General features: G+C 38.8%; 3 protein-coding genes across 9 annotated transcripts in view; 1 reads left to right on the forward strand and 2 right to left on the reverse strand.

Annotated features, from left to right (window-relative positions):
- Nucleotides 1-4027, reverse strand: part of TTC3 (tetratricopeptide repeat domain 3) — a 66792-nt gene extending 62765 nt beyond the window's left edge. For 4 of the 5 annotated variants that reach the window (XM_082053779.1, XM_082053780.1, XM_082053782.1 and 1 more), the window contains exons 1-2: nucleotides 3560-3633; nucleotides 3040-3125 (exon numbers count right to left, since the gene is read on the reverse strand). In XM_082053779.1, the coding sequence (XP_081909905.1) occupies nucleotides 3040-3125; nucleotides 3560-3620 (147 nt within the window). In that variant the 5' untranslated portion in view covers nucleotides 3621-3633. Of the gene's footprint in view, nucleotides 1-3039; nucleotides 3126-3559; nucleotides 3634-3987 lie in introns of those variants that run through there. The other variant, XM_082053781.1, reaches the window with a different exon arrangement.
- Nucleotides 4028-4088: 61 nt separating this feature from the next.
- PIGP (phosphatidylinositol glycan anchor biosynthesis class P) lies at nucleotides 4089-10631 on the forward strand. 3 transcript variants are annotated; one of them, XM_082054332.1, is made up of 5 exons: nucleotides 4089-4206; nucleotides 4723-4823; nucleotides 6084-6156; nucleotides 6673-6791; nucleotides 10018-10631. In XM_082054332.1, exons 2-5 carry the CDS (start codon nucleotides 4742-4744, stop codon nucleotides 10146-10148), a joined length of 405 nt encoding a protein of 134 aa, XP_081910458.1. In that variant the 5' UTR covers nucleotides 4089-4206; nucleotides 4723-4741; the 3' UTR covers nucleotides 10149-10631. The 3 variants fall into 3 exon arrangements, with proteins under 3 accessions (XP_081910458.1, XP_081910459.1, XP_081910457.1); XM_082054333.1 differs by lacking the exon at nucleotides 4089-4206 and adding an exon at nucleotides 4299-4444 and having other exon boundaries at nucleotides 4729-4823; XM_082054331.1 differs by lacking the exon at nucleotides 4089-4206 and adding an exon at nucleotides 4435-4570 and having other exon boundaries at nucleotides 4729-4823.
- A 5806-nt stretch (nucleotides 10632-16437) lies between these two features.
- RIPPLY3 (ripply transcriptional repressor 3) lies at nucleotides 16438-22676 on the reverse strand (the record flags this gene model as incomplete). The annotated part of the gene is made up of 4 exons (XM_082076382.1): nucleotides 16438-16585; nucleotides 17838-17905; nucleotides 21307-21376; nucleotides 22570-22676. The coding sequence occupies 4 exons, from the start codon at nucleotides 22674-22676 to the stop codon at nucleotides 16438-16440; spliced, it is 393 nt and encodes a 130-aa protein (XP_081932508.1).
- Nucleotides 22677-27731: the final 5055 nt, after the last annotated feature.

A 27731-nucleotide genomic window follows, 5' to 3' on the forward strand; every position in this document is an offset into this window, starting at 1 on the left:
TGCTAAGACCAATCTGAGATGGGTGAATTCCCCAAGCTTTTTCCCCCCATCCCATTTCCCCAAGAATAAATACTACTGGCATTCCCCGTTCTCCCACATGTTTCTGCAGTTCTGCCAGCGCTGTTCTGAGGAAAACAAGGAAACCTGAAGTCTGCAATATTTTGCATTACCAAGCAACAAACCCCTTTGGATCCAATCTTTATAATTCACATTAAGCACAGCGAAAAAGCAAGCAAACAAAATGAAAACAAATGGGGGGAAAAAGCATGTTTACTAGACCTATCTAACACAATGGTTTAGTTGCTGTTTTATACAAAAATGTTTACCTGCATATCCATTAAAAAACATCCATAGATTAATAGTTATGAATGGATGGGAAAACTTTTAACAGTTTAAACACGATATTAAATCACAGTAGAATAGTATTCTAAAAATTAATAATTCAAAATTAGGTACTGGGCAGCAATATAATGCTTAAGAATACCTAAGGAAATATGCTTAAGAAGATAACACAGGTTTTCAAAAATTGATAATTAAGTTTTGACAGTCAGTGCATGTATATTTAAATAAATAATAAATATATATATATATATAAAAAGTAAGTGGAATGAGTGCTCAATTTACTATTTCATGGCAGCACACTGTATCAATACTTTAAAGGGTTTAAAACATATTATTCCATATGAGCTTCTCAAGCTGCAGAATAAATCACTCTGCTCTCTTTTACAGATCTCTACAAAGTCTATTATTTTAACAAACATTATATATGTGTCATTTAATAAATACCACATATCATGTGTATGGATTGCTGCATTATCATTTCAAAGAAATGCAAAGCTATTTCTGAATATGACTGGAGAAAAGTAAAAAAAAAACCAAAAAACAAACAAAAAAAACCCTAATTATCCAACACATCTTCAATAATGTTTCTTTAACAGGCCTTTATTCTTTCAGGGGTTGACTTCCTGGAAATGCTAGCATGCTATGCAGTGACAACTTACTAACCTTACTAACCTAAGGTGATGACAAGCAATCACATGATTTCACCTGATGTAGCATTTTTGAACTATCACAACATTACATGTAAATCAAGGCTTACTCTCAAAAATAAGTTATTATAACATTGACATATTTAACAGATCAGGACATTCGATCAGAGGAAAAGGATTAACTATTATTACAAAATCAGCTAATCTTGAAAGATGACTGAATGTCTCCTTCACTCCACAGTGTAGTTTTTGCTACGATATTTAAAACCAAAACAAACCACACACACACACCCCTCCATACACCAAGCCCCAGGTGGAATTCCCACTAAAGCAAACCTGAAAACCAAGATTGAGCACTTGGACAGAATCAAGGGTTTTCTTTCCATAGCACAGCACACACATCACCTTAAGAAATAAAATGTCTAGTAACTTAACTGTTAAAAGTACTTTATTTTGTCTATGGCATCAAAAAAAAATCTTTATTGATATAAACCATTTCTGATGAGACCCACTACTCTACTGGTAACAGTCTCTTGTAAAGACACAGCTTTACAAATCAGAAATTCAGTTTACCTGTATTTTTAATTCCTGCAAAGGAAGAAGAAGAGTAGGCCAGCTAGTTTATACTTGGCATCAGCAATACTTAGGATAAGTAACTCATAACTGAACTCTCCAAGCAGTAGAAAGGTTAACTACCACCGAGTTTTATAATACTCCTTAAGGATATCAAGAAGGAAGGAAAAAAAAAAAAAAAGTCAGGGAAAGCATTCTTTGAAATATTAATACAAAAGAGCGCTTGTTAGAGACTGAAAAGGACAATGGCTTAAACATTGTGGCAAAACCATTTCATCCAGCCGCAGAAGCTGGGACATTCACGTTTAATTGCGATTTACAGATCAACCACAAGCTAAGGAGCCACAGGCAAAGGCTGGCTGATACAGGAGGTGACGGATGCATTGAAGAGCATGGCACAAAGGGAAAGACCCTTTGGGACTTTTCCATCTTTTGCAGTCACCCCCCAGTGATGCCTGCACAAGAGACCAAAGATGAGGCAAGTAAGCAATCCAGAGGACCATGAAAAGCCCACCTGTGCAAGCAGTGAGGTGGCGCTCACTCACCATCCTGAGGACCACCCTGCCCACCAGTCTCACCACAGGAACTGAACAAGACACAGGAAAATGCCGCACGTCACTCGATCTGAGACTACGAACCCCATCATACACAGAGTGGAGTCATAAGGGTGGTGAGATCTCTCTCTCTTTCTTTCCTATACCTCTATTATAGCTAATATAGTAACATATACATATATAGATTTACAGCCCCACATGTGCCACACACTTTTTTGATGTTTACCAATTGAACCTAAAATAACGTAAATCCTTCTGCCACCAAATCATTTGGCAATTAGGCCAAACTGCAAAATGAAAGTCTTTTGTTTACGGACCTTAAGTATTGCATGTACTGTTTTCCAATCAAGGGTACCCACAAACCTGAGTCACCTCTCCACCCATACTTCAGGTTGGGACATGACAGTGCCACAGTTTATTTGATAGAAGCAATAACTAAATAAGCTGAGGCATTATTGGGCACAAAGGGCAGAAGAAAAAATGTAAGCAAAGACAAAAAAAAAAAAAAAAGAATGGGTGAACTCTCTGCATGTAATTTGTAGACCTGAGCTTCCACGAACTCAGTTGTGTTTGCTGTTCAATTAAAGGAACTGAATCTGTCACTCTGAGGTATATCATCCCAAGCATGGCTCAGATATACAGCCAACAAGTTAGTCAAGTTCTGTTAACAGGACCTATGCACCACTGTCTAATTTTACATAGTTGAATATGCATTCAGTAAAACTTGCCTGATAAAAGGATACACAGTCTCTATGCTCCACCTCAGTTTAGTACTTTTGCAAGTGAATAACATACAGTGGTATAAAGCATCTTTGCATCAGTTTGAATTAATCAACACTAGCAGTTACTCTGTGGATCAGATCTAGGTATAAATCCCATCGGAACATCTTGCAAGTTTTTCATCTAGTTTCAAACCTACTTACCAATTCACAGCAAGATTTTTCAGCGAAATAAAAAGCCGCGGCTCCAAACTTAGATTCAGACATAGGTTCACCCATGGTACGTGACCCTGAAAGAAAAGGATTATGAGAAATATATGAGGGGGAGGCAAGAGGCAAATAGCATGTGCGTTGTAGGGCTTAAAATAATCACATCAAATTACACTTTGCAAGACTTTCATAGAAGATATGCGTTCTCATTTTTACGTAGCATAGATCAATCTTGGAAGACAGCAACCTAAAGCATAAGTTAAAAGGCAGTCAAATCGATTAACAACATTCTAAGTCCCTGACGCCTGACAGTACTCCAGTACGTTACCTCACACCTGACAGGCAGAGGAGGGAGCCGCGCAGTTTCCACTGGCCGGGTCTGGGGGCAGCATCACAGAACTATTGCCACATCCCGAGACAGCGGAGTTACACATCCCAACCACTCCGACGGGCAGCCCCGCCTGACAGACCCAGCGGCGCAGCCCCCGCCCAGGCCGCGCGTCCTTCTCCCGACCGGCTGCGCTCGTCCCACCCCGGCAGCTCCGCCAGAGGCTATGGGGACCGGCTGTGCTCATGGCAGCTGCCTTGCCTCCGTTAGACCCCGGAAGCCCCGAGGCTCGTCACTGACGTGTCGCAGCCCGGCGCTTCCCGCTGGGACAGCCCAGCCCGCGCCCGATCCTCCCCGCGGCAAAGAGCTCCAACAGCGCCAAGGGGGCTCCGCCGCGGCTCCTGGGACCGACAGCGCCGGTTCCCGCCTCAAAGGGGACCGGACCGGGCCGGGTGTCACCCTGCCAGGGGCTCCGGAGAAACAGGCGTCACCCTCCCGGACCCAGCCTCCCTGGCGATGGGGAGGTCAGGAGCACGGTGAGGCACAGCAAGGGAGCGCCCGCCATCCCCCCGCTATTCCCCCCACCTGCCTGCCCCACTCACTCACTCACTCACCTCAGCTTCCCGCCGGCTCCGCAGGGCCGAGGCTGCTCCCACCTCCCCCCGACAGTCCCTCCTACTGCGCGCGCCAGCAGCCACACCCAGCCGGGCCCTGGCTACTGGCCAGTTGCTGCCTGACGTCACGGGAACGAGCCAACGCGCCGCAAGAGCTCGGCGGACCCCGCCCACCGCGGGCTCAGAGGTTCCGCGCCCGCTGACGGGGAGGTTGGCGGGGTATGTCTGTGGCTGCGCATGTGCGAGGGGCGGCCTGGCGCGGGCGGGCGGGCGGACGAGCGGGACGGGATGGGGCGGGGGAGGGAGCACGGTTGGGCGTCTTCGCCTTCCCCTTCCCCTTGTTGGGGGGCTATCCTGGGTGTGGTTTCCCCTAGCCCGACCGTGAGCTCTAAAGGGAGGAGGCAGAGCAAAGCGGCTTCAACGGGGCGGGCGTCGGTAGCACCGCGGCTCATTGCGTGTCCGCTGGGGAGCGAGCTAAACGGCCATTGCGCGTGCCCATCCGCCCTGCGCTGGATGGGCGCGTGCGCGTTTTTCCCGCGCCGCTCCTCCCCAAGGCTGAGGGGCGAGTGCGTGGGCTCGGCCGGTGTTGGGGTGGGGGGAGCGGGGGTTCTGGCTTGCTGCGGGTGCCGGGGTGTCCCGAGGGGAACGTGCCGAGAAACTTCTAACAGCCTCTCACTGTGTCTTCCCCCTCCGCCATGCTCCCTCGGTTTCCTGTCGCCACCCCCCGCCCCGAAGTTAAAGGGAAGAGACCAGTATGGTTGAAAACTCTCCTGCCCCATTGCCAGAAAGGGCAATATATGGATTTGCTCTTTTTTTAGGATCGTGGTTTGGCTTTAGTAAGTATGCTGGGTACTGAGTGCTTCGCCAGAAAGTGTTGCTTTGCTCACAACGCAATATAATTCCAATAAGACCATCTGAAAGGGGTCAAAATTCTGTTGCACCACCTGTTGTAAAGGTGTATAATGAAGAACTAAGGGAGGGTTACTTGCCAGATGTATCAGTTGTCACGAAGATCTGTCATAACCTTTTGTGATTTCCTCATGTTTTGTCTGCCTTTAACCTTGTTATGTCGCCTCCAATAGTATTGCAGAGTCAAATTATTTAAAAAATTCTCTGCATTCTCATTTTAGGAACTTTTTTATTTGCATACATTGTCATTATTCAGTAACCGTTGTAGATAGTAGTGCAACCTTCCTTTCCCAAATACTGAAAGTAAGTAAGTAAATACATCTAGTCAACAGCAATTGAAAATTATTTGGGATATGTCAGCATTTCTTTGCTGGTATGACAGGTGTGTTAGCATTTCACTAGGGATATCCTGCCTGCCCACACAGGATCAAGGCTTGAGAGCGTGAGAGCACTTTTTAAACACAAGAAAGGGTGCTGCAAATACAATGCAGTTTAATAATTAAACAGAGTACTACTGTAAGTCTGTCTTAACCTTAGGAAGTAAGTAGAAATGAAAGTAATTTGGTTTCTGTTCCTCTCACAGGAAGCCTCTGCAGTTCCATATCTTCTGTCACTGTTTGGCTGCTAACCCCTTCCCCTCAAATTTTGTTAAACCTTACTCTGGATTTGTTGTTAGAGAGCAATATTTCTCAGTATTGGGTTTGTTGACATGAAAATTATTAACTTAACAAGAATCAGAAAGTATTTCTAGTAACTTTTTCTGAACAGTTCCGTCCAAGGACCGCGATTCTAACAACTTTTACTTCAGACAAATGACCCACTCTGTGATCATTTTCTGCTTTAATATTTTCTACGTTCAGAGTCATTTGGCAACGTTTTACTGAGGGGTTCTTGTTCTGCAGTTCAATGTGGAATAAATTCTTGTATGTCTACATAGGAAATGAGAAACTCAATGTTAAAGCAAATAAAAAAGTTGTAGAATCAGCTAGATGTTTACCCCCGTATTAGGCAGGTTTTGTGTCTGAGACTTACACTCTACAATGTTTTGGCAGACCTATTTTGGTGTATAAGCAAATAGTGTAAAAGCAAAACATAGCACATATCAGTAGGGAAGTATTGCTCTAAAACTTAGGAAGTCCAAAACAGTATCAGTCATACTATTATAACTTTTTAATTCTTCTGTGCAGTCTTGTATATTATCTGGGCATATGTTCCTGAGACTTGGCTGTTCTCGTTGGGACTAACATACTGGCCACAAAAGTAAGTTCAAACCATTAAACTCTTTAGCCTGAATATGTGTAAGTATAGGACGCTCTTAATTATTTTCAAATAGCAAAATTTTCTTTTTAAATAGTGGCCTTGTATTTAATCCAGTTTTCCTGATGATAAAGGACTGTAATTTTTGTGAAGTATTATTTTATATAGATAAGTAACTATGATTATTTTTTTTCATTGTGTAATGAAATAGTATTTGAATGTTTTATGATAAATTTGACACTTTGTTCTTAGGAATTTTGCTGATAAAAGACAGTAAACTTTGAACTATACTTAAAAAAATAAAAACCTTCTGTAAGGAATCTATTTGATGGTTCATGCCAAACTAGCTACAGTGACTGCAGGCAGTAATCTTGGGAGACACCAGGGTCTGTATTAAGAGGTGTTGTTTCCTTTCCTCATGGCTATAGTTGTGCTAGACACATTAACAACCACTACATTAAAACTGTTATTAGTTGTTTGTTATTATGATATGTAAACTTTTAAAATCTTTTTCCTCAGGTACTGGGCAGTTGCTTTGCCAGTGTACCTACTAGTTGTTGTAGGAATTGGTTATATATTACTTTTTGGTGTTAACATGATGAGTACAGCTCCACTTAACTCCACAGATACCATTACAGGTAATTTTACTGGTCTTTGTTTTAAGATTTTGATACTCAACTGGTAATTTCTGTAAATACATATATGTAGCCATATATTTAATTTTTAATATTTTTAAGCCCTTAAATATTTTGATCTAGAAAAGGAGTTCTTGGAAGTACTCAAGTACTAGATTGAAAAGATAGCCACAAGCCCAGATGCTTTGATCCTGAGCTTGCTAGAAGCAATCCCTAAATGCTAACCAGCTATCTTGGGCCCCTTTAACTACAAATACCCTTGCCCATGGGATTTTCCCTAGCAATTGCTTGAAAAGGCCAAAGTTGGCCCTATTGAAGTCCAGGGTTGCAATTCTGCTTGGTATTCTGTTCCTGCCACATGGAATCTTGAACTCCACCATCTCATGATCGCTGCAGCCAAGGCAGCCCTCTGCTTCTTTCAAACTCAAGATCAGAGCATCCCGACATGTAGGAAGTCAAGGAAGGGACCCAGGAGACCTGCTTGGTTAAACAAGAAACTGGTTAAACAAGAAACTGGGCAAACTCAAGTGGAAGAGGAGAGTTTACAGATGATAGAAGGAGTGGCTGGCCACTTGGGAAGAATATAAGGCTGTTGTCACAGGATGTATGGAGGCAACTAGGAAAGCTAACACCTCCTTAGAATTAAACCTTGCAAGAGGGGTCAAGGACAACAGAAAGAGCTACTTCAAATACATGGCAGATAAAACTAACACCAGAGGCAATGTAGGCCCACTGATGAATGGGGTGGGTGCCCTGATGGCAGAAGATACAGGGAAGACAGATACTGAATGCCTTCTTTGTTTCTCTCTACTCTGCCTCTACTCTGCCGGAGGCTGTCCTGACGAGCCCTGTACCCCTGAGGCCCCAGAGGAAGTCAGGACAATGGAGGAGTTTGCCTTGGTTGATGAAGACTAGATTAGGGACCAATGAAGCAATCTGGACATCCATAAATCCATGGGTCCAGATGGGATGCACCCATGGGTGCTGAGGGCGCTGGCTGAGGTCATTGCTGGACCACTCTCCATCATCTTTGCCAAGTCGTGGGAAATGGGAGAGGTGCCTGAGGACTGGAGGAAAGCAAATGTCACTCCAGTCTTCAAAAAGGTCAAGAAGGAGGACCCAGGTAACTGTAGACCGGTCAGCCTCACCTCCATCCCTAGAAGGGTGATGGAACGACTTATCCTTGGTGCCATCTCAAGGCATATCAAGGATAAGAGGGTCATTAGGGGCAGTCAACATGGCTTCACCAAGGGGAAGTCATGCTTGACCAACCTCATAGCCTTTTATGAAGACATAACCAGGTGGATAGGTGGTGGCAAAGCAGTGGATGTGGTCTGTCTTGACTTCAGTAAAGCATTTGACACAGTCTCCCATAGCATCCTCACTGCTAAAATGAGGAACTGTGGACTAGATGATCGGGTAGTGAGGTGGACTGTGAACTGGCTGAAAGAAAGAAGCCAGAGAGTTGTGGTCAGTGGGGCAGAGTCCAGTTGGAGGCCCTCAACATCTATTGGAGTCCCTCAAGGGTCGGTGCTGGGACCAGTACTATTCAATATATTCACCAGTGACTTGGATGAGTGACTGGAGTGCACTGTCAGCAAGTTTGCTGATGACACGAAGCTGGAAGGAGTGGCTGACATGCCAGAAGGCTGTGCTGCCATCCAGCAAGACCTGAACAGGCTGGAGAGTTGGGCAGGGAAAAATTTAATGAAATATAACAAGGGCAAGTGTAGAGTCTTGCATCTGGGCAGGAACAACCCCAGGTTCCAGTATAAATTGGGGAATGACTGCTTGGAAAGTAGTGTAGGGGAAAGGGACCTGCAAGTCCTGGTGGACAACAGGATGACCATGAGCCAGCACTGTGCCCTTGTGGCCAGGAAGGCCAATGGCATCCTGGGGTGTATTAGAAGGGGTGTGGTTAGTAGGTCGAGAGAGGTTCTCCTTCCCCTCTACTCTGCCCTGGTGAGACCATATCTGGAATATTGTGTCCAGTTCTGGGCCCCTCAGTTCAAGAGAGAGTGCAGCGCAGGGCGATGAAGATGATTAAGGGAGTGGAGCATCTTCCTTATGAGGAAAAGCTGAGGGAGCTGGGTCTCTTTAGCTTGGAGAAGAGGAGACTGAGGGGTGACCTCCTTAATGTTTATAAATATATAAAGGGTGAGTGTCACAAGGAAGAGGACTTGAGCATACGAAGCTCTCCCAGGTGTGTACCTTGCATAACAGACCAGTGAAGATTGTTGTGGGAAGAAGGGCCTGAGTACCTACATGGCAGTGGCAAGAGTGGAAAGGCATGCTGGGGTCAAGGGGGTGTGAAGGAGCGTGCTGCATTATTGTTAGTGATTACCTGTCTGAAAAAGCTGTTCATCAGTTTTCTCATCTTCCACATTATCTTTATTCCTGCCAAGGAGACCTGTTCTAGCCATTCACAGTATTCTTCAGGCAGCTGCATCTTCCTCCACACCGTGTTCTATTCACAGTTGGCCAGTTTTTTTAGAAACAATGTAGAATGTAAAATTTGGCAAGGAGGTTACCTGTTGCTAAGACTGCTGAAGTTGCATCATTTTAACCAACTATGTACAGTGTATTACATTATGCTGAACTGCAAAGGGAAAAAAAAAACAGTTGAGGCTGTAGTTCGAATGCACTACTCTGATGAGTCAAGAACTGCCATTTAGTTGTTCCCGTGTTCCTGGCTACTCATTCATGCTCTTATGTTGCACTCTCATTTGGTGTCAACCCAAGAGTTTCTATGGCTCTATGGCAGGTGGGATGGGGGACCTACTCTTTTCGAAAGACAACTATATTTGAAAATTTTCTTTTTCAGACAGAACAGTTCCACAATTTTTTCCCCAAGATAAAGGGAAGGTGGACAGTGTCAGCAGAAATCCTAGTACTAAGTGTTAAGATTAGACTGAGCTATTCACTGTGGGGTTTTTTGTTTGTTTATTCTTTTGATTTTTGGGTAGTTATGTTTTAATGTCACACAGCATCTTAAACCAAGCAAAGTCCCAGACAGTGATTTCAGCAGGAGGGTAGGGTCAGTTTCTTCAAGGGCTTTGCTAATACGTGTTGATGTGAAGCATTTCTGGTGACCATCTCATTACTCCTCAACAAAACAGGGTTTTCAGCATTGCTTAGAGTAGCTAAATTTATACAGTGTTGTGTTACACAACATTTCTTGAAATAAAAAAATCTTTAATATGTGGAATGTTTTCATTGTCTCCTGTAGATAACTATGCAAAAAGGCAGCAGCAGAAGAAATTTCAAGAAGAAGCAATTCCAGCCCTGAGGGATATTTCCATCAGTGAAGTAAACAGAATGTTTTTCCTTCCTGAAAAAGGAATCTGCAATAGCAGATAGTCATTATTATGATCTATTTGAATAATAGATTCGTGAAAGTGTTCCATAAGGAAAATTAAACTTCTCCAAGTTATAAACCACAATTTTTTCTGCTTTTTTTTTTCCCCCCTCTAAATTTATGGTAACACACTTCATTGAGATGATTTGATTTTATTATTATACATGCACCTTAATAACCTGCATTGGTATGAGAATTATGCCACATTAATTTATCTAACCATTCTTGTGAGTTTAAAATAGTACTCTGTTGCTTATAGATTACTGCTTGTGATTTCCCTCTGAGAGTGAAAGAAATAGCTTTGGACGTAGCTTGATTCTGTTTCCCTTTTAATTCAGAGAGATAAAATGTCTTCCAGTAGTCAAATGTTTGAAAATATTTTGTTTTTACAATATACATTAATTTGAAGTGTTTACATTGTAAATATACAGTTCTCATTTGTAAATATCAATAAAATGTAACTAATTTTTACTTGTTCAAAGTTAGCCATTTTTCTCTGGTGCTATATTTGTCCTGGGTAAAGGTGTATAGTGTTCCATTTTTATTTACACAATAATTTATTCTGCAAAATTTGATTATTTTTTTCTTCAAATTGATGGGCTTATTGAAATACCAAGATTCCTAGAAATAAGGAAGGAAATATCGAGGTTACCAGAAATAAGGAAGGTGGGTTGTGAAGACTTTCTGAAACATGTTTTGAAATGACTTTTTTTTTAATCATTCTTAAAAATACTGAAAACTGCTTTCAAGGAAGTTTCTGGAAATACAGGAACCATTAGGTCCTTCTTATTATAGTTGAGGTTATAGCTGAAAGCACAGTAACTTGTTATGGCAGTGGTTCAGATGTTTCTTCGATGGTGAATTGTCTTTCATGTATGCATTACTGAGCAGAGAGACAATTTTTATCTCCTTTCTTCCAAGAGTCATAAATCCAGTTATCTTCAGTGCTCAAGGTTATTTAGTTTAGTTATGAAGACCAGTGAATAGAGCCTCATTATTTTTTGTAAGGTCTATAAGCCAACTTCTGACTAGCGGAGAATTTAGTTAAAAAATCACTATTTCTTTAAAATATAATAGCACATTTTTGAAAATTTGTGTGAGGAAGCTTACCACAGTTCTCTAGGAATCAGTTGAAACAACCATCAGTTGCTGTGGGAAGTCTGAAGATCTGGTAACAATTGATCTGGTATGAATATGAAACTTGTAGTTCTTGGTCGCCTAGTAGTTTGACATTTTTCTCACCCACATTTGAAGAAAAAAAACATGCTAGGTATTTTGGGTAGGAGAAAAAATACCTTCTTAATGAAGGAAAAAACGCTTTTTAACATTTCACTCTGAAATAGTGGATTTTAGATATATATTTTTGTTTGGGGCATCTCATGAGTATTTGTACCTAAACCTAATGACCTTTACCAGTACAGTGTTTGTTTGGTAGTGTAGACTTGTTTGTGAAGTTTATTTTTTTAGTTTGCCCCCAGTTGCTATTATTTGCCTCCATGATCTTGCCTTTCTATTTTAATTTATGTGTTCAAACACCCATACATAGAGTGAATTCAAGATTTTACGATCAACAGGCACAAAAATGTATTTACTCTGTCAGTTCTCTACTCACATTGTAGACACTGATGTAATCTTTTTTTTTTCTGTGTAATTTCTACCTGTGTTCTACATTCCTTTTGCTTTATCACAAAGCAATTTCATTTTAAATTCTAAATTGACAAGTGAAGGCCACATTTCTGCTATCATTTGATGTAAGGATTAGTTTAGTCCCCTGTTAAGGATACCCAAATCCCTTCAGGATAAAGAAAAGCTACTGGAAAATACCCTCAAGCCCTGAAAGCACACAAATTAAAGGACTGTAAACCTTGGACAAAGATTGTATCAGTGATGAATCTGCCATTTCATTTAACTGCAGACCTCACAATTATGGGAAAACTGACAGAGGCACCTAAGTGAGTGGGCAAACTGGGGCCATTTGTTTAAGTAAAACTTGCAGGCATGAAACTCAATCTTTGCTTTTCTGTCATTAGTGTGTAGCGGTGCTTCAAAGACACTGTAGTGACCTTTCCTTCAACTTAGGAGTAATGTTCGTCATTAATGTTTGAAATTGCATTGGTGATAAAAATAAAACCAGGCAACGGTGTATACTGGCCAATAAACGTATTGTAGGGAATTGTAGGTGTTCAGGATCCATCATTTCATGCTCTTGCCTATGACTGTGATTAAGGAAAAGAAATGCAACAACCAGCAAAGCAAAGAGAGATTCTGCCTTTTGTAAACGTACAGCCACTTATAGCTATAGGTATTTAGTGGGATTTATACAGATTTTGCCTTAGATATTATCAGGAAAAAAACAGAAATGATTGAACTGTGTTGCTCGTAGTGCTTTTCTTTACAAAACATACACCTTCAAAGACGGGGTATCAGGTATCCATACCTCTCTGAGACTGAGGAAAAATAAATAAATAAAGGCAAAAACCTAAATTTGCCCCTATTTTCACCTTTCTGACTTACTGATGGTGTATTGTTATAGCTCAGCCTGTAGAGTTACACTGACTATGTTGTCCCTGCTGAAATAAACCAAATGATGAAACTTCAGCCATGCTTTTTAATGCACCTTCTAGGATTCTTTTACAGTTGTATCATGTTAGAGATTGATGGTATTTTACATGTGTTGCTATAAACTTAATCTTGTAGAACAGATTCCCCCTTCAAGTGGTATTTATATGAATACAGATGTAAACTTGTCATTAAAAAAAAAAAAAGAAAAGAAAAGAAACCCCAAGGTTGCACTGTTTCAAGTGAAAAGATTGTATACCAAAGAAATAACAGAGCTGTGGTTGCCAAGTCTGTGTAAAGGTGGTAGGTACATCTCTCTCCATCTTGGGTGTAGGGGGGTAAAGGGAAGGATAGTAACAACACAGATGATGTGTTTGTGATGTTGAAGCTGAGAAGTAGTGAAAGAGAAACTTTGTGAATGGAGTCACACGAGTGATTAGATTAGAAAGGGAAGCTATCTTGGATTTTGGTCTTTTGCATTGCACTGTATTGAATGCCATAAGCTTGGAGGCTTCAGTCCAAATATAGACTGTAAGCATATGAAGTAGCAGAAGAGCTAAATTCTCTGTGTATCCACGTAATTTCATCTTTATTGTAAGCATTCATAGAAGTATTTTTCCACTTTGAGATCAACAGGGAGCTATAGTAAAAAAAGGTAAATGCTCTTTTGTGCCGTTGAAAGGTATAAAGCATGTGGAGTAAAATATGCAAGCACATGTGAGTAAAAAGCTAGCATAATTATGTGTATGTTTTTTGTTACTGCTCCTACAGATAGGATGACTGAAATAAGGCAGGTAAAAGAAACACAGCATCTCAAATGTTATTACAGTTTGTGGGCGTGGAAGTGATGTCCTTGAAAGAAGCAATGTTGAATGAAGAAACTCATTTCAGCAGTATAAATGCAACTTAGAAAAAAAACTGGTTTATGAACATATTTTGATTTTTCATGTGAGTATATGCAGCAGAAATATAAAATTGTAGACACTGTCTAGAGACCTCTCCAGCATTCATGTACCAGTAAAACATTAACTTGTCTTTTACTGTCATAGTTTTAGACCATGGGAATGGAAAGGTGGCATTTACTGGAAATGTAACAGCTGTTGAACTGTTATAGTAAGGGAAGTTTTGTGGAACAGAGATCCTGAGCCAACAATTTAATCTGTAAAACACTACGTTTCTAGTCTTGCTTTGAAGTAGTAAGGTCACAATAAACTCATTATTTGGGGATGCTTTGTTATCTATTTCCTATAAATGATGAATGATTCTAAGGTCGCTGAAAACTTAGCCAGGTCAAGTTGCAGATGACATGACAGACCAGAACTGAAAACTGAAAGTTAACTGCAGTTGAATAACAGAAATCTTATATTAGTTCACTTTTTCTTCCCTTAATTATTAACAAACTGGTAAGGGATTGCAAGTCAGTTTTTACTTAAGTGTGCAAATAAGTGTATGTTGACATTGGAACATAAAAAGCAGTCATTTGCCAAAAAAAAGAAAAAAAGATGGCTTGATGGGAAAAGGATAATACAGTTTTGACTTCCTCTAATGACTGTAGTTAAATACTACCAATGTGGTAAATGGTACAGTAATATTACCTTAATGTCAAAATGGAATTTGACAGTACAGGGGAAACAAAATGGAAGATGTAGCAGAGACTGAGAAATGGAATCAGTTTATGCCGATACCATGTTGTCAGACCTCAGCAGCTGTGTAAGATGATTTGTTTTGATATTTCTAACAGATTTTAGTAAGACTGTCAACCATTACCCAGTTTTATTTTTCTAATAACAGTGTCTCTTCTACTGCCTTAAAGAACACACTTCACTTAAGATTGGAACTTAAGGTTGGTTTGTGTCATAGCACAGATTAAAATGGCAGCACGGATACACACAGTGGTGTCTTAAAAGGTGAGAAAAAGCCCTGCTCAGGACTTGAGACAAGGGCAGAACTCTGAATGTTGGGCGTGAACTCAGCTCAGCATTGATGGAGACTAGAGCTTCTTGCAAGGAAGAAATGGAGGCATAGTGTACAATAAATTGACCATGAATAATGATGAAGCTGGAGCATAAATGATTTTAGGATATCTTGTGAGAGAAGTGAAAGACCTTTAAAATGTCTGTATTCTAGCTCTGTATGTTGGGGAGTGAAGAGGTGGAAATGATGAATGAGTGAAATATAAAAGCTGAATTTTTTCATGTGTCACACCAGGCTTTACAATTTTGACTAGTATGTATAATTCTGTACATTATAGAATGCTGTCTCCTTGTGTAGATTAAATTAATAGATTGATTTTTTACTTTGTAAATGGAGATTTAAAAAAATATCCCCCATTCTTATATGTGAATTCATTTGGAATCCTAATTTGCTAGACTTGCAATTTATAACACAATCGCTTTCTTTGACAGTACATTGTACTAAGAGGAAGATCTGACACACACTTTAAGTGGCTCTTACAACTGTATGACCTTATGTACACCACCAACAGTAGTGTAGATAAGGCCAAGAATCTTGGATTCTGCCTTTGCCTTGTCTCTGGGGAAACTATGGCAGTTTTGTTTAGAGATAAGATTCCTGAAGCATAATAGTTCTGAAACATCATGGGGCTAAATAGTTAGTTCTTGAGCCAATTAAAAAATGCTGGCATAACAAGACAAGTACCGGCAAACTCTCCAAGCGTACACAATTTATGCAAACAAAAAGGTCAAGCAAAGAGATTATTCCAGTTCTCTGAATAAAATAAACTATACTGAAAAAGCAGTTTTTGCTAGTGGAATAACAGTGTTGAAACAGATGTGTCTACATTGTATATCACATGAAGACGCTGATGAAAATTAGTAACCTAGGTCTTCCTGAACATAAATGTAAAAGAAATATCAAAGTAGTGAGGGATATATCCAAACCCCACTAGACAGGAATCAGCAGTAGGTCAGTTATATTAAAATATATTCAAGCACTCCGAGCTGTATAAATAAGATTTGAATATTGTGGTGAAGACAAAAACAAAGGTAGCACAAAATGCACGTTTTAATGTGTCGTTAAATTAAATCATAGTTTTTAATCAAGGCTTTTTCTTTACTGACAAAAAGGCACTTTTCTGATTAGAGGGGAGAAATCTGATAATAACAGAAAGACAGGACCCCAGAAAATACCACAACTGTTTTTTAGAACTTGTCTTGACAGAGGTTTATACTGGAATCTCTCTTGAAATGGATTAGGTCAGTTTGGTGTACAGCATTTATATCAGAATAGATATGTACCATGGAGCTAATAAGCAATGGTCTTTGCATTTTAAATCATTCTTTACTTAAATTCTTACAAATGTTGTTTGAAAGTCTTTGGGTTATTTCAGGGCTGTACAGTATATTATTTTGCCCCATAATCAATCCTATTTTAATTTTATCAGGACTGCAATGTAAAAAAATAGTGATAACTAAGTATAGTACTCCCAATGTTCTTAATCCATGTTACTTAAACTATCTCAACTTAAAACGTTATAATCTTTTGTTTGTCTTCAGGGTTTTATTTAGAAGTCTCTCAAAACACAAAAGGATTTCCTCTTAGTTTCTGGTTGCATTGACTCATTCTTCTTGTTAAGATAGTTATAAATAGTGTTCTTATGATCTTTGATGTATTTCTTTTTTCAGTCAGATGTTTGTCCATACATTTGTTGCAGCTGCTTTTTTATCTCTTGATTTTTATATTGTCTTTGTCAAGGCTGACCACTGTTCCTTGTTAGGCTGAACTGATTTCTTCTTCATCTTCCTCAGAGTCGGCATCGTCATTGTAGAAATGAATTGTAGCTTGTACCGGAAAACTTGCCAGAACCTTCTCTCCAATGTTATTAAGAAACTTTTGGGATTTGGACTTGGGCAAATAAAGTCTAATAAGAAAATATTTTTAAGAGAAAAAGTAAAATTATGCAACACTTTCCCAGCTAAGCTAGATTGAGTATTAAAACCTATTTTTATCTTTCAAGAGAGAAAAATCCTGGGGTTTCTTGTCTTCTGAAATAAAAGTTGCTGACTAAAAAGTATGGTTGATTTTAAGTTACCTCAGTTGCTTTGGGCATATTAGGTGTTAGATTTATCTAAGTTCCCATCCTGATAAAATGTTGTCAGGACAATGATGGGTGCTTGAGATACTTCAGTTTGCTTTGTTTTTTAGCACAGTTCAGAATCAAAGTGTCATGTGCAACTGGGGGAAGTTTGAGGAATGTATTGGGATTCTGGAATTAAGATTAAGGCACCAGGTTAAGATTGGGCCTGGTTGCCTGTTGCACAGATGTTGATCTTAATGTGATTTTTGTGTTTCCAGGTAGTGGAGGAGATGTATGCTTAGAGAGATTTATTTCAAAATTCATATTGTTTTGTATTGAAATAATAAATGGCTTAATTTATATTTCAGGTTTTCATCAGCTTTCCCACTAAAGCAAAACTTATGTGGTCTGTATACATATGTATTTCTTTTTGGTTTTATGTGCATATGTATATCTCTTCCTCTTGGTTCCTCTTTGGCCAGTTTTCAATTAAGTTTGACAGTGATAAAGGTCACACAGAATTTAAGCTACAACAACTTCTATAAAAACAAGTGTTTGTAAAGAAGAGGAATATTTAATGAATTTTCCACCTCTAAACAAAAGTCCAGATCAGGAGATTTTATGTCATTGAGCCTTAAATAATCCAAATGTTGGTGAAAACCCTTATAAATCCCCCCAGCACAGGAAAAGCTTTACCTGGAGTTCAACTTTTATTCAAGAGCGAATTTAGGCAACCTTAGGACACAGATCTGTAACAAATCACATTCCATCAGCAGCTACTCATATAAATTATTTGGGCTTTGAGGGTTTTTATCATATTAATAAATGTAAATAAAAATTAGATGAGGCAGAAGAACATAGTTTATTTTAATATTACTTTTTTCTTATTTCATTATTAGCATATTGTCTCAGGTTCTGTTTAGCCCAGGCATATTTTCTTGTGGAGAGAGAAAGATCTACAGCATCTGGTGAGTAGTTAAACTGCATTAATAAGAAGAGATACTCTAGAGGCAAACTGATACTTGTCCTGAGAAGAAATATGTCTTATCTTGGAAGGTATCATTTTTCCTGTATCAAGTGATAGGATTTAACTCACCTCACAGGATGTTGAAACCCCAGGGCTCCTTTCGATCTAAAATTTGTTATTTGACCATCCAGTTCTGACTGTAAAGAGACATATTTATTATTTAGAATATACTAAAAGATAAGATTTCACTTTTTTCTTCTAGTTGCACATTTAACAAAGCATTTGAGCTTGTACAGTTTATGAGCCATAAAGCCATGAAGTATCGTACATTTTGCTTAAGTTCATACAGAATATCTATAGAGACTGATAAGCTAATAACATCACCAATCAGAAGTTCAGTGAGTGGAAGAAAAAAGGATTTTCAGTCAGTTTAAAAGATTGAGAGGCTAGGGTTTTATAAAATACCTCTTTAACTACACTAACCAGTAGTTTGGAAATGGAATGTTCAAGCTGGCATGCTTAATTGTAATGAAAGATCGTACAAGCACATTGAGAGTGCAAACAGTAAAATCAAGAGACAGCTGGCATCTTATATTTCTTTGTGAACAGTGATAAAAAAGAGCATTTTGATATAACAAAGTAGGTAGCAAAAATATATTTCAAATATCAAAATAAATTTAGCACAGAATAAATTCCTTCAAATTAAGTTCACGATAAAAAAATAATTTGCAAATGTTAACATTACTAAATCCTATTAAGAATATAAACCTGGAATGTAAACCTGAAAGCATATCCCGAAGTCACTGAGCTGTATAACTTCATCCTGCATGCATGTATTCTCTACCATATCTTAAAAAAGAAGACTTTTTTTCCTCCTATTGCTATAAACTTGATGGTGCACGAAATAGGAAGAATTATCTTTGCTATGCTAGAACGTCTAGTGAACAGAAGCTAGAAACCATCCACTCTGCTACAAACAGGCATTACTTTTGCCACTGTCAGAAGAATTGATCTATAGTTCTGAGGAAACAGGCTTCAGCAGGGATATTTTGGTGAGCCCTGAAAAAGCCCTTGGGCTACAGACTGAGCAAGGGGTCCTGTAGAATTCTCTTTCTACCTTTTACATTGACCTATTTCTCTCGTACCCAAATACAGGCAAAATGATTTGTCTTCAGGGTGTTAGGGTATTGTTGAGGGGTTTTTTGTGTTTAATCAGGAGAGTCATTTTCTTTGTTTACACAGTACCTAGTACTACAGACTCCTAATCTGGCTGAACATTGTAGATGGGATCATAATATCTGTGTTAAATACCATATGTAATTTTGCTCCTTTCATATTTACATTAAAATAGTATTTTTTATCTTTATTGACCTGTATTTTCTGCTGTCTTCATTTTAGAATATTTTTTAAAAATAATTATATATGTAATGATATATCTTGGTTAAACACATATCATATGCTTTTTCTTTACAGACTATAATACAGCATTTCTGAAAAGCAATTCTGATGAAAGCAAATTAATTGCAAAACCTACCTCAGATGTTTGTGTACAGGAGAAAATGTTCAATGTTCATTTGTATTCTGCTGTAGATATGGCAATAGTAACTTCAAATTACTTTTCATGGATTTTATTTGGGCATAAATAATGATGAATTTAGGTGATAGGGAGGAAAAGCATGCAAGGAAAAACATATGTATAGGTAACTATAGGGTGTATTGCAACACATGTTCTTGGCAATTGAGGTAAAATTATTAATTTTTTTTACCAGTACTTTTATATTTTAGTGCTCTATTCTGTGTCTTTCGATTTCCCAGGTTAGATTCTTATATGTATATTCCTGGCATTTTTACAATTACACAGATGATATCGAAACTTACATTTGCTCCACTCTCTAGTGTTTGGAGTGTCTACCGATCTGTAAAGCACTGGCATATGCATGTATACACTGCAGAAAATAAAAGTAGCCAGCATGCAACTAACTAGCAAAAACATTGTGCTCAACCCATCTTTGAAGGCTTTCTGCTAGAAACCTCAGTAGTTTTGCTGAAGAAGATACCTCTTGCCTTCCACAGCTGTGGGATGTGAGCACATCTTCCACCTCTGCACGACACAAAGTATACAAGCATCTTTCCTCAGTTGTTGTGACCCTATCAAAAAGCACATGAAAGGGCTCCTAAAGTTCTCCTTCAGCCTTCATTAAGTCCCAAGCTACAGAGGCATCTTGGATGCTGAAGCAGTGTGGGTGGGCTATAAGGGATGGATGAGAAGGATCTGAGAAGCTTCTGGCAAGAAGGAGAAATGTTGAAAAAATCAAACTCAACCGTTTCAGTTATAGTTGGCTTGAAAAAATGCCAGGCTGTTAGCATGAATGTGGAAAACTTCATATGTGGTTTGTTTTTCTCACACAAGTGGGCATAAGCCCAAGTGTGAATGAGATCTTCTGAGTTGGTTGAAAAAAAATTTCTACAGAAACACAACTTCAGTTATAAATCACAGCTTCCTGACTTCAGAAACCTTCATTTTTTTAAATCAGCACTATAAGCATGAGAATAAGACTCCTCTTATCCTTAGTACATGTACAGGTGCTTCTGGCAGAGCTTGGAACACCACTGGGGAGGGTGTTCTTCCCAGGGCGCCTGCCAGGTGGAGTGTGGCAGTCCCTCAGATCTGTACAGTTACAACTTCCACCTTCAGCAGACAAAAAGTACAAGGTAAAAAGCTGTTGCAGTAGAAATTGTGAGTCTTTAAAGACTTGCACTAAAGAGAGGAGTTCTCTTAATCTGCTGAGCCTTTGATAAAAGAGTTGAAGATGTAACTGTGGGTCCAATGCTGCAAAAACTAACACAGGTTCTTAAAACTAAGCATGTGAGTAGCACCATTTCAATACATTCTTTAAAGTTCACAGTATTGGGATCAATGCTGAGCGTGCTTCAGTTTCTCTTTATTTTTGTTCTTTGAGCCTAAGTAATCTTCCTACTTGAGCAGGTAAAACTAATAATCATGATGCCTTTCAAAGGCACTTGGCAGTACGAGCTACTTTAAAATCCAATTTTCTGTTGATTTCTTAGCTAGTTTATCTATAGCAACATCCCTCCCAAAATTGTCCACCTGAAAGTATGTGGGGTTTGGGTGCTGCAGATTTATTTTATTTTATTTTATTTTATTTTATTTTATTTTATTTTATTTTATTTTATTTTATTTTATTTTATTTTATCTGAAAGTAATTTTCACTCAAAGTCCTCCTATATAAAAAATATCACATACAGACTGGGCCTGAAAATTTCAAACTGAGGTTATTATTATTTTCATAATTAGGCAAGTAAACACTGCTGTTAAAATAAGAGTTGTTTTGAATAAGCAGTGCTTTTGGCAGCTCTTTAAGAACTTATAATGATTCTGTATCTGATACAAAATGAGAGATACTCTTAACCATTATAATGTACAGAACACTGTAATTTGAACCATATTTTCTAACACTAAAGAAAAGCTTGAAAGAAAAAATGAATAGATGACCAAGTGTCACTTCCTGTGTTCAAATAGCTTCAATTTCTGCACCTGTTTTCTATAAGGATTATTTTCTCCTTTATTTACTCTCACCGTTTGTTGATTCTCTGTCATTTCACCATCTCTTGCTGTGAGCATCCAGGGCCTCCATAAAGCAGGGCTGCTGAAAGATTAAATAGAACAGTATTCCCACAGTTAATTCCTTGTGGTAATATGTGTACAGTACAGCTCCATTTGTTAGATTCTTCTGGTATCTTTTGAAATACAATGATTTTTTTTCTTTTCAACACATTTTGATTTGGTAAGTCTGATTTCTATGGCAATATTAGTCTGCCTTCTGTCTACAATCTGATTAAAAAAATTAGGCAATACTTGCACATTTTTAACTAGGGTGTAATTTCCATTTAAGATTACACAACTCAAAGCGACTACATTGAACTCCAGATGATGATGTAATTAATACTGTGTGGTTTTTTTCTTTTAATACAGCACTGCTACAAAATAAAAAGTAACCCTCCCCATCTGAGAGTATGTCTAAATACAGATTCCATGTCATCACTGAGTGGCTGGTTATTTATTGAGTAAGCAACTCCAGCATCAAACTGACATGGGCAATTTGATCTAATTAGTGTATGCAGTGCTGCATGCTACATCTGCCTTTTGTCTGGTGGCAGGGGGGACTCCAATTACAGATGCTCTTTTTAACAGTACCCTGTTTCCCCAAAAATAAGACCTAGCCCAAAAATAAGCCCTAGCATGATTTTTCAGGATCTTTGAGTATGCTCAAAATATAAGCCCTTCTCCAAAAATAACCCCTAGTTACAGTTCATTAAAAAAAGTCCATCTAAATAATGTCTAGGCAGCTATACATGTTAAAAAAAAAAAAAAAAAAAGAAAAAAAAGAAAAAAAAAAAGAAAAAAAAGAAAAAGACACCTTTGTAGCAAAAATTAATATAAAACTGTCTTATTTTTGGGAAACAGGGCACTTTCCACCTCTGCTGCTGTGACACAGGTCCATACAGTTCAGGAAATGGAAAAGTGCTTTCAGATAGGAAAGGTAAATAAACTTAAAAAAAATAATAAATCAGTTATTGCAACCTTAGTTTTCATTTACTTCCATTTACAAGTAAGTTCTGAAATATTTGGCTGAAAAGGATAATACATTGGCAAAATAAATTAAAGCACCCGTTCCGAGTGAAACGCTTTCAGAAACATCTTTTGCCCTTTTACTTCCGAAGTCGGAAATTGTTCTCCGTTGTTTATGCAATGCTGCAATGGTTGCATTGAAATGATAACTGAGCCGGAGCTTTGAAAGGAAGGCTGCCGAAAGAAGCCCCCCGCGCCTGCCCCACTTACCTCTGCGGGCGCTCCCTCTGCCGGGGCGGCCGCCGCAGCCGCCGGGAGCGCTGGGCGGTGGGACCCGCTGGGGCCCGGAGCGGGAGACCCGGAGCTGCGGCCTCCATGGCGTTTGGGGGTCTCAAGGCTGTGGCGGGCTGGGCGCTTGCCGGCGCCTTTCAGCCCCTCCTTTATCTCAGCTCCCAAAGAATACTTACGGAAAACAAACACGGCCTCAGGTGAAAGGAGGGGACCGTCCTTAATGAGATTTCTTTTGACTACAGTTCAAAGATAGGGCTCCCGGGCTGGCAGGCTGTCCTGGGGTCAGCGCTGCTAGGGAAACAGAGGCTTTTTTTGTTAAGTTTAGTTAGCAAATCACATGGAAAATAATCCATACGCTTTATCTTTCTGTCATTGTTTCACGTACTCTGTATTTGCTTTAAATTATATCAATATCCTTTTTGCATGTTGTGGGAAAACTCGTCCACATCCTGCCCTAAAAAAGTGCAACAGAGACTCAAAGGGAATTTTAAATGTAATTTTAAAAAAAAATTACTGGAGTGTTTTCCATGTCCTAACTTTAAAAAAGATACCAAAAATGAATGAAGATGAGAGGATTTAGAAGATAGGCCTAGTGGCCTCCTCAAGACTTTAGGGATGTTCCTTTATCTTGATTGCTATTTGATGGATGGAGAAGAAAGCTTACGCCAAGAAAGATTACTTTGTCTATCAAAGAATAAGGGTTATGACTGCCATTGCTTTGAGTAATCTTTTAATTCAAAGTATGCAATATATGCTATAAATTTACGAAGACTCAATAGAAATGGACTCCTTCCAAGCTCTCTTCTCACTGTTTTCATTTGTAGCGTGCATTCCTCATAGCCTGTTACACTGTAAAAGAACAATTTATTACCCGATGGGTGACATTATCTGATTTTCATTGTTGTGGTTCATTGCTACATTTCATTTTGTTTCCTTCATTTCCCAGCTGCTGCAGAGATGCATGAGAATTATAAGAACTGAAAGCTGAATTATCTTTCCATCAGTACTGTTTACATATTGACATGAAAGGGAACAGATTCAGCTCCCTGATATAATCGCTTTCTCTCTCTTCCCAGAGAGAGAAAAATGGTTCAGTTTATTGAACATAGAATGTCCATTGATTATTTAGGACGAATGAGGTCCCTTCTAGCTGACTTAGCTGAAGAAACCATCCAAACAGTCAGTTTGAGAGGACAATGAAAATTCTCTGTGGGAGTCAGATCCCTCCGAGGTAAAGCTTGTGGCTCTTTTCCAAGCTCTGATCCAGCCTCAGGTAGCAAGTGTCCTGTCAGCAAGAAGGGGCTGAATTCCCAGATAAAGACCACCAGATATATTCCCTTGAGAGACGTTCCTTTCCCTTTGAAATTGTTCTGTATTAGAAGACATTGTATCCCTTTGCACAGGTGGGGTTTTGTACATTAGGCTGATTTTGCTTAAAATTAAATGTTTCTTCCAACAGAGTGGAGCTAAGGACAGATTTTCCTACATTGATGCACTGATGATTGTGTTAGCAACTTGGGGCTTCCAGGGCTGGCAAAAGTAATAGTGTAACAGCAGTTCTGAGGTTTTTGAAGTAGTTTTCGGTAACAGTTTCCAGGTTTAAATTTGTTGAGGTCCAATTCTTGTATTAAATTTTCCTGTTCTTTAGAACATCCTTCCTTGCTGTGACAAATAGTCATGGTTTAAACTGAAAGGCCAAAGCCATTAAATGCTGTTCTGGGAGTCACTGACAATATGCAATAGAGGATCCACGGTCTAAATCTACTCTCTCCCATGTTTAAATGCTGTGTAATATTTGTAAATTTGTAACTAAGTAAATAATACTGTATCTCAGATAAGAAAATATGTGCACAGTCTCAATAAAATATAGATACAGTCTATACAAACTGCATGGGTCCTGAGAAAAAATTGAAAACTTCTTAAGTAATCTAAATTGTAATTAGATACCTTGCTGAATTACGGTTTTAAACACACATATATAATTTCATCAGCTTAGTTTTATTTAGACCTAATTTAATTTGATAGTTGAAGGGGAAGTGTGCATTACACAATAGCTGTATATGGTTCTGATCTTGCAATCAGATATGTATGTGAGGATAATCGGTTTATAACTCTGGATAGAATTTGCCAGGAACAAAGCCTAAAGTACTGAAGTAGAGTTCTCCCAAAGATGAAAAGTTGCCATCAAATACATCTGTTGAAAAAGCCTTGCAAGATGAAATGTATTACAAAATTATTAAAAATATTTTTTTTGCTAGGAAGCAATAATGTAATCTAACATAATCATGCTGTAGAAAAGATGTAAGTTAATATTACATTATTGTACTAATTAATTGAAGCACACAACTTCAACTGGTATTTTAATGGAAATCTGTAGCTGTATTCAGGTTGCAGATCTGTGGAAAATGATTTATTCCAGTAAAATAATAGCAGCTTTAACAATGTATGATCTCTAGTTTCTAAAACACAAAACCACAGAAAAACAACAAAACAACAAAAACAACCCCCCCAAAAAAGTAAAGGCAGCAGTTAGTCCAGTCATAGCTGTCTAATTTTAAGAACTATATTTCTTTTTACAATACATTTAATTTTTATACAATGTGCTGTATTTGGTGAAGAACACTTCATAGGATCAGAAAACACTGAATCTGTTAGAGATGCTCATCCACTTTTCCCAGAAACCGGGAGTATTTTTCGGATTTGTGATAGTACCTGAAAATAACTTTGACAGACTTGACTCTGACTTTTACAGAGAGATAAGCCATAAGCTAATTATTCTGTGTTAATTGGAAGAGTTTTTTTGTCTTTGTTGGAAACCTGGTTTACTCAGTTTTCTCATGAAAGCACTTGTGCATCTGCAAGAATAAAGAGTGCTCAATATAAATTGGTATAGTAAAGGAAACAGGATAGCTCTGCAGCATTTATAGTTTTGAATAATATCTGGTATTAAACAACATGACATAAGCATTTGTAGCCTCTAATAGCGTGCAAAGCTCCTCAAATGGATGGAAAAGCTTTTAGGGAAGAGTGAGGAGGACACCAAGCCATTCACAAAGCACAGCAAGGCCAGTCTCATAATATTGCTTTAAAGTCAAAAAGAGACACCCATCTCTGCTGAGGTTACATGGTAGAGTTGGCTCCCAGTTCTGAGCGGCCTCTTTTGGGATCCTTCCCACGTGGACCATCCAAAGAGCTAAGGGAGAGAGATCTACGCCCCCTAGACTGAAGCTGCCCTTTCTCTCCCATTGCAGGGTGAACAGGATTCTCCAAGCTTGTGGGCAGAAAATCAAAATTTAACATATTCACTTTCTTCAGGGTTTTTCAAATTCTCTTTAAACAATTTCATGTCTCTGTGCGTGTGTGTTCATCATCTCACTACATGTTTCTGTAATTTTTCTCTATGACAAATACCCAAGTGTTCTGGGAAGTCTGAGGGCTAGTATTACTCACTGTTCCTTTCCAAGACTTCCTTCCATCCTCCTCTAAGGAGGAACTGATTGACATAGCTATTTCAGAATACCTATTTTAGTAAATTTCCTGGTGCATACAAGGCCTTGGCTTCACAATAATAAAAAAAGAATGTTTCCCAGCCTAAAATTGTTAATCTTTTAATCAGAGCTCGTCATGATTAGGTGTAAGCTACACTATAATAGAAACCAGAAAACCTACAGCAAATTTATAGCCTCGAATTATTCTAATTGAGAATGTGCCAAGATATGTAGAAACTTTTCTTAAAATAGTGAATATTTTTGCCTGTATATTGTTCTGCTTTATATTCTGTTGCATCATGAAGTTTTGATTCATTTTACTCATTTATAAACATTTCCAGGGTAAGGGAAGCTTAAAACCAAAAAGGCTTATAATATAGTTGATGGTATTTGATGCCAATACAGGATTAAGCAAAGTGTGTTCCTCATTGTGCAAAGGTTATATAAACAGTTGTGTTTGTGGTGTGCTCTGAAGGTCAGCAATACATGCACTGTTGAACTATCACAGAGAAAGTGAATTCGAAAGCTGAGAGCTTTCTTTTGAGGTTGCATACTTTGCTTGTTTTCTTTCTTTTGATGTGCCTGGGTAAGTATTTTGACTTCCTGCATAAGATAAAAGTCACATAAAGGAACAGTGTATAATGCCAAGTTAGGACCGCTGGAAGTTTTGTTCCTCTCTGTCTAGAATATGCACAGGATATAACAGAAGCACAAGGCTGGTATTTCTTAAGCTTGAGATGGAGAATTATTTAAATTATTTGGCCCTCCAAAGGAGATTGTCACCTGTTTGTGCCATGCATTGTGGAAATCAAAATTATGCCAGTGATTCCTACCATTTTGGATAAGCTTCTGCTGTGTGTCCAGATTTGAAGAAATAAAAAAGTCTGTCATAGTACTGGTGGTGTTTTTTTCATATTGATGCCTGCTCCAAAATGTGCAAGGCCAATTTGTTCCTTGTTTATCTATAGTGCCAGCATATTGTTGCTGGGGTTCTATTTAGGAAATTGTTCTTTTAGAACAGCTATTTTAGTAACTTTCCAAGCACACATATGTCCTTGAGTTCACAATAATATAAAAGAATGTGGCTTCATGCCCTGTTCAGGAAATTATTGTCATGTATCAGTCAGCTGCAACTTTAATGTTCATATTGGCTTATTTCTTGTAGCCTTCTTGCATTTTTCTTGTTGCATTTTTCTTCTGTTTTCATTCACCCACTGAATATCTGCTAGGATCAGACTTATATATGTGTTCTTTCCACAGAGCTCAATGTTGTGAGTACCTTCCATATAAAGTATAGAAATTATTTAACAGCTTTAGTGCACAGAGGTACCAGAGGAGTAAAGGATACCTTGTTACCTCTGTGCTGTCTCTGTAGGGGCAATTTGTGTTTGCAGCACATATGGCACATGCAAATCCTACGGCTTTATTCCCCAACAGGCTGCTCTTCACTCCAGCTTCAATGACCAGCCCTGCTGAGCCCTGATTTCGTATTTCTTGTTCCGCGAATCCAGCAAATCGACTGAAATCAAATGGATCTGCTTGTGCCCGCTTTACCCTCTTGTGGCTATCCTGGAACCAGTGTGGGACCTGGCAACTGGTTCTGTGTTGGAGGGGATACAGCTCCTCCAGGATACCACGGACCCCGAAATAAAG

Source organism: Streptopelia decaocto (genome assembly GCF_964273445.1).
Source record: "Streptopelia decaocto genome assembly, chromosome: 1".
NCBI lineage: Eukaryota > Metazoa > Chordata > Aves > Columbiformes > Columbidae > Streptopelia > Streptopelia decaocto.